The sequence below is a fragment of the Marmota marmota genome, unplaced genomic scaffold (genome assembly GCF_001458135.2).
Source record: "Marmota marmota marmota unplaced genomic scaffold, marMar, whole genome shotgun sequence".
Taxonomy (NCBI): domain Eukaryota; kingdom Metazoa; phylum Chordata; class Mammalia; order Rodentia; family Sciuridae; genus Marmota; species Marmota marmota.
In genome coordinates this window covers 434,120-445,333 of record NW_025999864.1, presented here as the reverse complement: position 1 = coordinate 445,333, position 11,214 = coordinate 434,120, and the positions used below count along the sequence as shown (strand labels likewise).

At 31.7% G+C, this 11,214-nt stretch overlaps 1 protein-coding gene across 4 annotated transcripts in view; it reads left to right on the top strand.

The window, feature by feature from the left end:
• The window catches only part of Ipmk (inositol polyphosphate multikinase), a 54,776-nt gene extending 44,776 nt beyond the window's left edge, over positions 1-10,000 (top strand). For all 4 annotated transcript variants that reach the window (XM_015504676.2, XM_015504675.2, XM_048813920.1 and 1 more), the window contains exons 5-6: positions 2,703-2,784; positions 4,594-10,000. In XM_015504676.2, the coding sequence (XP_015360162.1) occupies positions 2,703-2,784; positions 4,594-5,216 (705 nt within the window). In that variant the 3' untranslated portion in view covers positions 5,217-10,000. The remainder of the gene's footprint in view (positions 1-2,702; positions 2,785-4,593) is intronic.
• The last annotated feature ends 1,214 nt before the right edge of the window (positions 10,001-11,214 follow it).

Below are 11,214 nucleotides of genomic sequence, written 5' to 3'. Positions count from 1 at the left end.
TATATATAAAAAATGATTTTTTAAAAAAAAGTTTTAGTTGTGTTAAACAGTTCTTTTAAAAAATAATTTGTCCTGTAATTGAATGTAATCTTTGGTGGTTTTTTTTTCCATTTATAGTACCATTTTGTTCAAAAGAAATTGTCTTTCTTTGGCTGGGGGTGTAGCTCAGTGTTCTAGCTCTTGCCTGGCACACTTGAGGACCTGGGTTCCAGCTCTAGCACTTACTGCCTTAAATAGGCCTATATGTGAGAAAGAATGTGGTCTGAACTTTTTCTATGTGGTGAAACATTTTAAATGGTAATTAGCCATATCAGACTGGAAGTTAAAATGTATCAATTTCTAAATATATTATTTTTTGTTTGTTTGTTTAAAATATTTATTTCTTTTAGTTGTACACAATAACTTTGTTTTCATTTAGTTTTTATGTGGTGCCGAGGATCGAACCCAGGGCCTCGCCACACGCTAGGTGAGCGTTCTACAACTGAGCCACAATCCAGCCCCTAAATATATTATTTTTTTTTTTTTTAAAGAGAGAGAAAGAGAGAGAGAGAGAGAGAGAGAGAGAGAGAGAATGAATTTTTAATATTTATTGTTTAGTTTTCGGCGGACACACATCTTTGTTTGTATGTGGTGCTGAGGATCGAACCCGGGCCGCACGCATGCCAGGCAAGCGCGTTACCGCTTGAGCCACATCCCCAGCCCCCTAAATATATTCTTAATGCGTCTTAAAAATAATTTTTGAGAAGATGCATACTTTTATGGTTTAGATTCCAAAAACTATAGAAACATGTAGTGAGTAGTTCACCTCCACACAGGATATCTTATTATAGTTTTTTTTTTTATCTGCAGTGTATCCTTGTGGAGATACTTTAAACTTATACAAATATGGCATCTGTGTGTTCTATTATCACAAAACTTACTTTGAATACTATTTTGTGTTTTGCTCTTTTCCCCCCACTTAACATATACCAGAGATCTTTCTATTGTGGCACAGTATTGTTATACCATAATTTAATCAGTTCCCTTTGATGGATTTCTAGTTCTAGTCTTTTGCTGCTGTAAGTAATGTTACAGTGAATGACCATAGACCTACCTCATTTTATCAATGTGCTAGCATATCCTTGGGATAAATCCTTAGAGGGAAATTGCTGGGCTCATGTACATTTATAATTTTGACTGATATTGGCAATTTGACATGGAGCATGTCTTTCAACCGGGACAATTTTGCTGCTCTGGGAGACATTTGGCAATGTCCAGAAGAGACTTTTTCAGTTGCCACATTTAGAGGGAAGGGCTGTATTCCTGGTAAGTTTGAGAGCTGTTTGATTTCTGTGAACTCTTCAAATCCTTTGTTTTTCCTTAAGTGTAAACATTTCTTATATTCATCATATAATAAATCTCAGCTAGTTTTTCATTTGTATTTTGATTTCTGCATGGGAAAACACTAAACAATCATACTGTATGGGATAAAAATTCTTAGTTTTGGTTGCAAAAGCCTTCTCTAATTATGTTATTCAAGGATTCTTTCTTCCATGTTAAGAGGACTTTTATCATTTCATTTTGTGCATTTTGGTCTTTGATATATTTGGAATTTACTTTGGTGTACAGCATAAGGTATCATTGTTTGATAAATAATCCATCCTTTCTCACTGGTTTAAAATCCTATTATCACATAACTAAATTCTCTTATGTGTTTGATTCTAAAATATTTTTAATATCTGGTAGGAGGGAAGGTTAGTCCTGTTTTGTTTTTTCCTGGCTCTTCTGTTTTTTTCTAAGTGAAATGTTTTTTGGAAGAAAGGGCAATCCTTTTTTTGAGTTGGGGCCTCATTATATTGTCCAAACTAGCACCTAAAATTCCTAAGCTCAAGCTATTCTCCTGCTTCAGTCTCTTGGTTGGGACTATGGGGGTATGCCACACCTATTCTATGTGAACTTTAGAATTAACTTAACGTGGTTAGTTGTAAATTATCTGAATAGAATTTATATCTTTTATGAAGTGGAATTGTCTTCTTGGAGAACATTCATGGGTGTTTGTTTTAGGAATGTTCTAAAGATGTCTTCATATAGATTTTATACTTACTCAGTTTATATGTCTTAATCTTTTGGTTTCATTTGTAAATGGGATCTTTTTTCCATTTTCTGACTGGTTTTATGATTATAAAAGATTGTTTTCTGTTTACTAATTTGTACTTAATCACCATTTCAGATTTTTATTGTTTATATTCATTTTCAGTCAATTTCTAGTTTACAGCAATTACCTATGAAGAGTAATAATTCTATATTGTCCTTTTTATATGATTATACCTCTACTTTTTGGTCTTATCTATTTGCATCTGCTACTAACTCCAGAACAATATTAGATAATAATAGTGACAAAAGACATTGTGATAGAATACTTTTTGTGGAAGCTTTTTATATTTTAAAAGAAATACTTCCTATTTTTCCTTTAAACCTGATGCTAACTTTTGGTAGATTGAGATAGATAAGGTTATCTACAGTGGATATTAAATTTGTTAAATACCTTTTCAGCATCTGTTGATATGAGTACATGATTTTTTTCTTTTCAAACTATTAGAATGAATGATATAGGTTGATTTCATTTTTAACTCACCTTTAACTCATATTGCTGGGTTAACCTCATGTGGTCAAAGAGTATTCTTTTTTTAGTGTTCACCGTTTTTCTTTCCTCTTTTTGATAGGTTTATCATGTTCATTCTGATAGCTATGAGACACAAAATCAGCACTATGGAAGAAGCTTAACAAAAGAAACTATAAAGGATGGTAAGTATTTAAAAAAGAAATAATGTTTTTTTTTTATGGTATCATTAACACTAATTCTGAAGTCATTTCAGTTTTAGTTTTCCTTCAAAATAATAATCAAATTCATAATAATTTTTTAAAATGAAACAGATTCACAGAATTGGATTAATCAGAACTCCTGGTTCATAATGCATCCAAATCATGGGACCACAGATGGCACTTTTTTAACATTTTCATTCATATCTTACTAATAAGTGTGTTAATTTTTCATTACTGTGACAAAAATCCCTGAGACAGTCAACTTTTTAAAAGGAGAAAATGGGTATTTTGGCTCACAGTTTCAGTGTATGATCATTTGACCTTATTGCTTTGGACTTAGGGTGGCACAGTACATCTTGGCAGGAGCATGCTGTGGAAGAAAACTGTTCTCCTTCTGGCATCCAGGAAGCATGAAGAGGGGGACAAGGGGCCAGGATCTCAATATGCCCTTCAAGGGCACAGTCTCAGTGACCTAATTTCCTCCCACTAGACCCGCCTCAAGGTTTTTCCACCTCCCAGTAAGACCAAACCTTCACACATAGGCAGGGGACACTATAGATTTAAACTAGCCCTATGCTTTTTAAAAAAATATTGAACATTTGTGAATCAGCTATCTAGCTCACACTGAAACTAAAGGTTATCTTTAAAATCATTTTTTAAGTAAAGACTATGAGACATAGTATATCAAAATTGCTTGTTACGTAAGAGACTTTTAAGATACATGCTGTGTATAATGCTTTTTTGAAACTTCCAGTGTGTAGTTGAGCTATAAAACTTTTAAATAGTGTCAATATATACTTCTAAAATATTTGCGGTCAAAATATCACAAAAACAAGGATATCCTATATCTCTGAAACGTTCATTCTTAGCTCTACTAAGATAAGGACCAGTTTATGTGTAGCACGAGTTTGTGGAAAATTTTTATGTTATGTATAGAAAATAAACATCCACAGTGTGAGCCTGACAGTTAATGCTTCCTTTGGTATACTTAACCAATAGCCAGATAATATTCAGATTGACTTTTTAAAGAATATTTTTCTGGGATACAGTTTGGTCCTATCTGAATATATTTCTTAACAGTTATTGTTCCAAGGTAAAGGAACAAGTTATTTAAAAGCAGAAATAAAATTGTACATACCCATAAATTCCTAAGTATGACAAAATTTTAAGACATAGTTTTAAGAGATGCCTAATGACACGGGTTATTTAAAACATTTAAAAGTTTCTGTTTTACTTAACAGTCATCCTGGAGAAGTGCTAGTCCCAAAAGCAAGTTTTAACTCTTGTGAAAAGACTAATCAGTATTGAGGAAAAATAAAAATTAGTAGAATTATGATTTGGTATTTGGTAACAAGCCATTGACATCATTAAAAATGGTTATAATTTGACTCTAGGATTTAGATTAACTCTTAAATGTGATTCTGACAAACAGGTATTTTTTTCCATAAAATTCCTCACAGTAGCAAATTTTGGAATGGCATTTCTTCAGAGAAAACAGAGAACTAAACTTCCAGTCTACCTGTCATAAATTTATTTTTCTTTTTTCTTTTGTTTGAGTGGAGTATTTCACTTTACATTTGTGTCATTTAAATGTTTTCTTATATGAGTTCATCACCAAAAATTGAGATCTAAGGTTTCAATGTCTAACTGGAATTCCTAGAATTCCAAGTTTAGCGAAGTAACTGTAAGGATGGTGGGGAAAATACTGAAGAATTTTATCTACTATGAATCCACTTTCCAAATGATAACTATTTTATACATTGATTCTAATCCTAATGTATTGTTTTATAGGAGTCTCCAAGTTTTTTCATAATGGGTTCTGTCTAAGAAAAGATGCTATTGCTGCCAGTATTCAGAAGATTGAGAAAATTCTGCAGTGGTTTGAAAGCCAGAAACAGCTTAGCTTTTATGCAAGTTCATTACTATTTGTTTATGAAGGTTCATCTCAGCCAACCACTACAAAATCAAGTGACAGAACTTTGGCAGGAAAGTTTTTGTCCAAAGGACAATTGTCAGACACAGAGTTACTGGAGTACAACAATAACTTTCATGTGTTAAGTTCCACAGCAAATGGAAAAATAGAGGCTTCAGTAGGCAAAAGCTTATCCAAGATGTATGCTCGTCACAGAAAAATATATTCAAAAAAACATCACAGTCAGACTTCATTGAAAGTTGAAAATATGGAGCAAGACAATGGGTGGAAAAGCATGTCACAGGAACATTTAAATGGAAATGTACTTTCCCAACTGGAAAAAGTTTTTTACCATCTTCCCACTGGTTGCCAAGAGATTGCGGAAGTAGAAGTGCGAATGATAGATTTTGCTCATGTGTTTCCTAGCAACACAATAGATGAGGGATATGTTTATGGTCTAAAGCATTTAATTACTGTACTTCGAAGTATTTTAGACAATTGAATCTTTTGCTGCAGTCTTTTTAAGTGGTGGACAAATCATCATAAAGAGCAGCAGTCATTATCTCTGCACCTGTAATGCTGTGTAAAAACTTTGTATTGTGAGTCAACATTTTATTTGTCTTTATACTTTTGGTAGAAAGGTTAACTTTTTTATAATCTTACTCAGGAATACTAATTTGTTCATTAGAAAACTATGAAGAATAAAGAAACAGGAATGTTAAGCAGGGAATGTGGTGGTACATGGCCGGAACATCTATTTGGCTCAAGCAAAATGTAAACCATTATTCAGTAAGAGTTTATTTAGCTTTCTGTAGCCAATGTATCATGAAATCTGTCCACCCAACCTTGAAAATGAGCCATATCTAACCTATGACATAATTAGAACACCTTCAAAATCTAGAAAGCACAGGTTGATATCCTTAGTATTGCTATGTATGAAGTTATTAAAACTGGAGAAAATTCTACTTCAGAAATAAGTACCATTTAGGTTTTATATTAAAAGTTCAGACCAGCATATCAAAAGGTGCTTCTTAGTGAAATGATTTAGAATTGTTGCATTCCAAAAGCAGGTTTTCCATTTAATTTCCATTTATCTATGTAATACAAAATATTATACTTTGTGAAATACACAACAGAAATGGACGACAACAACAACAACAACAAATATCTTGAAATTAAAGGCACTGATGATTTTTACCAGGGTCAGAAGAGAGAAATTATTTGCAAGAAACAAAATTTTTTCTTTAAAATTCTTTTATTGCAAATTCTTTTGTGGCAAAAATGGAATCTATATTTACTACAATGTGAGAAGACATTACATGATATATGTAGGTATACATATAATACTTTTTCTCAAACAGAGGCTTCAAAAAGGTGAATGATTGAAATTTTATTTTTCCTCTAAACAATATTTTAGAGTGTTTTGCTTTTAAAATTCATGTATTTGTGGTCCCACTTAGTTAAGCAGTGGTATAAACGTTTGTTGCTAAATATAGTGTTTCTCAGAATTTGGTTACGCAGTGAAAAACAGCATCTGATCATGTAAGTGTTTTTAAAAATACTGTGTGTAAATTAGTACATTGTATAGGGTTTGGCACATATCTAAATCTGTGCTTCTGTTTCACTATTATTCGTAACAGCTTTAGATCATATCAAAAGAGAAACTAATTGGGGGCAGAGGCAAAAACAGATTTGTAAATATTACCTTTGTTTTACACACACCACCTTTTAAAAAATAACTAGGTAATTTTCATTGAAAACTTGTAAGACTTTAAAATTAAATTTGAAAATAATTTGATGTTAATGCTTTCAAAGCACTTTGATTCACTAGTAATATATCTAAGTAGTTGAGCAGTTTTACCATATTCCTGGAACACATTTTGAAGTTATGATTTAAGATCTTTTCCTCCTCTTTTTACCTCAGAATCACAATTTAAACTTTTAAATCCAAGTGCCATTTTTATGTGGTATGGAGGAAATTTTGTTTCTTAGCTTCCCAACTCTCACTGAGGGTACTTTGCAAATATCTGAGTCCAAACAAAGTCACCAGATAAATTTCTATGAATACTATACTTAGCAAATCTTTTAAACTGGCATAACTTTATATGCATTTTGTTATTTTTATTTAGAATTAGTGTAAAATATTTTTCCTTGGGATGTAATGTTTTTCTGTATTTCCAAGTGGGTATTGGCCATACGTTTTTGTGGGAATGAAATTCAAGTCTTAATTAATAAGAAACTTTTTTAGTTTTACTCGTTTTTTTCTTCAATATGGACTTTTGTTGTTGTTGTTGTTAGTTAGATAGTGTTAAGCTCATATAAATGAACACTATGTTGAATCTTCAGAGGATTTTTGTATGGGATTGTGTCAGCCTATGTACATTAAATTTAATAAATTTAAGTATTATCAGATTATTTGCACATTTTAGTTCAATAAAGTCTGAATCAGCTGTTCTAGATTTTCTTTATCTGTATTTGGAAATAGAGTTTTGTAAAGTCAATGTCTTGCCTTTCTGATAAAATAGATCATGTTTTGTTTTAATAAAACAAGAAGTGCTTTTATCTTTGTTTTTCAGGGAAGGGATTAACATTTAATTCTTTTTGTTTACATTTTTTTATCACTGTTACCCAATGATCATTTTATGTTATTACTTTATAAGTAAGCTTGTATGTAACAGAATAAGTATCTGTTTCTGTAATCTACATGTGACTATTATCTAGTCCTGTTTTAAGATTATGCGGAAGTATGCCACTGTGGGGATGAATGATCACTATTCAGCAAACATGTTTGAACATGTAAATGTTTAAGAAATAAGCAAATTAATGATATGGTTTGGATTAATAGGATTATTAATTTTTTCTCCCCTAGGAAACATAAATAATAATGTTAGTGTATTTCTTATGAAATGCACTCATATAAAAGACTTTTAAGAAATTGTGGATGTGAATACATTTCTCAAATGAAATTTAAATTGTAAAATAGTTTTATAATAATGTATTTACATTAATTGATATTTTAATATGGATGGAAGTTGCATAGATTGAAATAAATTAAAATCCACGATAAATGATACATATTTTATCTAAATAGTTTTTCAAGAAATAATTATGAAAATGTGTATATTAAATGGCTCTAACATGGAGCTTGTGGTATTTCAAATTGGTATTCATGATTCTTTGTTTTATGTGTCTGGAAAGATTGTACTTATTATGCCTCTTTACACTACAATTTGCTACTGTGGGCCTCAAGACTGTTCTACTGAATTAGAACTTTTAAAGAATTTTGGATTAAGTATAATTTAGTATTTATGATTTCCAAGATATTCTTATCATGTCTGTAAAGTCTCTACCAAATTATAATATTTGAAAAGGAATTAATTTCCATAGTTCTTTGAGTTGTAGTTTTCTTGCTTCAGGAACCTGGAAACACATTTTTAATTTTATTTTTTAAGGATATTGGAATATTATAGGATAAACAAACTAGAACAATGAAATAATTTAACATGAAATTACAGAAATCATGTCCACTATTTTAAAGCATTGTCATCTTTTTAGTACCATTTTATCTTAGAGCTGACATTTAAACTTGATTTGCTTTAAAAATTGTTTACAGTGCTTTGTAATTTTATTCCGTATCCAGTGCCTTTAACCTTGATTTGGTATATTTGTAGCTTCAGTTTTCCTTTCTATTGTATCTTATAATGTCTTTAATAGCCCAGGAGGCATCAATTTCTTCTTAAAAAATTGTCAGTTTGATTATCTGAAGATGTAGTAATTACTCATTAATATTTTGGGAAACAAATACAGTTTCCTTTGGAGGCCAGGCTTCTTAGATTATTCAAAAACATCGGATGTATCGGATGAATAATGCGTGCCAAGCATTTGTAATCCCTACTCCTAGTATACAGTGTGAACTAATCAGACAAGGCCCTAACTATTTTAAGCATCCTGTCTAGGCCAAGTGGGTTAGGAACTCAGTTTAAATAGAGATATAGAGAAAAATGCATTTAAAGATAACTAGCATTTGAGTTTGTGTAACGATTAATAAGTACTGAATTAAGGTGAGGCAACTAACCATTACAAAGTTTAGGTATTTTGCAGCTTTGTAAACTTCATTTGACTCTTGAGTTTGGGTAGTAGCTATTGATAGTGTAAAAAAGCCTTAATTTTTCAATATTCTTGGTGGTAAAGGTACGTTTACTTAGACTGTCCATTTAGAGTAGTGTTTAACATAACATTACTGTGAGAAAAACATTCCATTACATATTCATAAGCACATTAACTGCACATTTTAAAATTGTATTTTACAGTTTAGTACAAGTAATTTTAGGCATCAATCTTAAATCACTGGTATTTAAAATTTGGCAGTAGGGGGTTGTAGTGGCTCATGCTATAGTCCCAGAGACTTTGGAGGCTGTGGATTATGAATTTAAGGCCACCCCCAGGCAATATAGGGAGACCCTATCTCAAAAAATTAAAAGAAAATAAAAAGTCTGGGGATATGTAGCTCAGTGGTAGAGCACTCCTGAGTTCAATCCCCAGTACTACCAAAAAAAAAAAAAAAATTAAAATATGAAATTAACGTTTTGACTCAGTGATTTTATTGAAATTTTAAATAGTTCAGAAAATTGTTAGTATTTCAGGAAAAGTAGAGTCATCATCATTTTTTGTTAATGTTTTAAATTCTTATTGCTTAATTTGATGGATTCTAGTAAGAGGAAAAGGTACTCATGCAATTAAACAAATTGGCATGTACTTTCAAGAATTGTTTTGTTTTTAATGTCATCATTGGGGTTAAATTTTGGCCTGGTGTTCACCTAAAATATAAACAGTGTAATTATAAAGTGAAATAATCTTAAGTATGATGTATGATACACCTGCATATAAATGAAAATGGAGTGCACACAGACACTTTACTATGGGAACTGTACTGGAAGATTTATGAAAGCATGTGAAATTGCACCTAAAATTGTGTTATTAGTGACTATAAGCAGCAATGCTAAATTTCTTGTACTTGATGAATGAATGTACTTAGTCACAGTAACTTTGGTTTAAATGTCTTAAGTAATGTCTTTAGTTTTTTTTTTTTTCTTTTTTTTTAGTGTGTTTGTAATTTGTACTATTGATGGGGGTTATTCTTGGACTGCAGGGGTTATTGTCAATGTGTGATTTGTGTTTTTGTTTTATAGAATCATCTAATGTGATATACCAATTTTTATAAGTGATATTTAGATAATCCTAATAACTGTGTATATTTGACAACCTATTAAAATGTTTTGCATTGGAGTTTTTTTTCCCCCCATTACTTGTAACATGCTTATAGCCTCATGGTAATTTAAAAGTCACTCATTCAGTCAAATATTTTAGTGTGTTTTATGTACCAGAAACTATAGGCATCACTAGGAATTCAAAGATAGAACTAAGTGTTAGTAGAAAGAAAGGTCCACTTCAGGAATCATTTTGTATGAATATTTTCTATCATATGAACTAAATAAAGTCTAATTTACAGAAGTGGACTATAAGAGAAACAAATTGACTTGGCTGTGAAAACAAAGTAGATAAGATTTTTGCATGTATTTGAAGTTTAGTGAATTGGTTACTTAATCAGTGACCCAAGTTATTCTTTTCATGTATTAAGAGGAGGGTACACCTACACTTTACCAAGCATAGTCTTTAAAAAGTTGAAGAATCAGTTCCTGTTCACAAAATATATGCTGTCTGGTCTTGGCGGGGGGGCATGTAAATGTGGGGTAAAATGTTATTAGAGCTATGACTGATACCTAGCACGATTATGAAAGAGGGCAGTTGGAACAGCACAAAGAAATAAAGGGTCATGGTTCATAACAGCAAATGTAAGTCAATGTCTAGAAATGTCTCATTCAGCTTCTGTGTGTATGTACATGGGAAAGATCAATACTTCTCAAAGCACCCCCTCCCCGCCTCCCTGCCCCTGTTATGACTGGCTGCCAGCTGCTGAAAATAACAGGGAACCCTGCCACTATGGTCTCCTCATTACAGCTAAATATAAAGACTTCATCTTTTAGATGAAGTGAAATACAAAGTGAAAATAATTATAATGTAATAATAAGAGTGAAAAATAACCTCTTGTGGATTTTGCTTCAATGCATACTCTTCAGTAGTGATGCTACTGGTCCATGGACCACACTTTAAGTAGCAAGATTTGCAAGAAGTTCTCAGAATATATGAATGTGGTATAATTCATATGCTTGGTTTGACGTTGAAAATTATGAATTTTTAAGGAAAGGTAGGAATGTCTTTAGAATTTTTTTTGTAATGCTGAGGATCAAACATGGGACCTTGTGCATAATCAGCAAGCACTGTGCCACTGAGCTACACCCCTAGCCCTTAAAGTTTTTACTACATGTTAACATAATTTGACAAAGTGCCTTGGGATTGCCCCCTTTTTTTTTTTTTTTTTTAAGGATCAAGGTAGAAGTCATCATTTTGGAAACAGTTGCCATTTGAGTACATTTAATCAG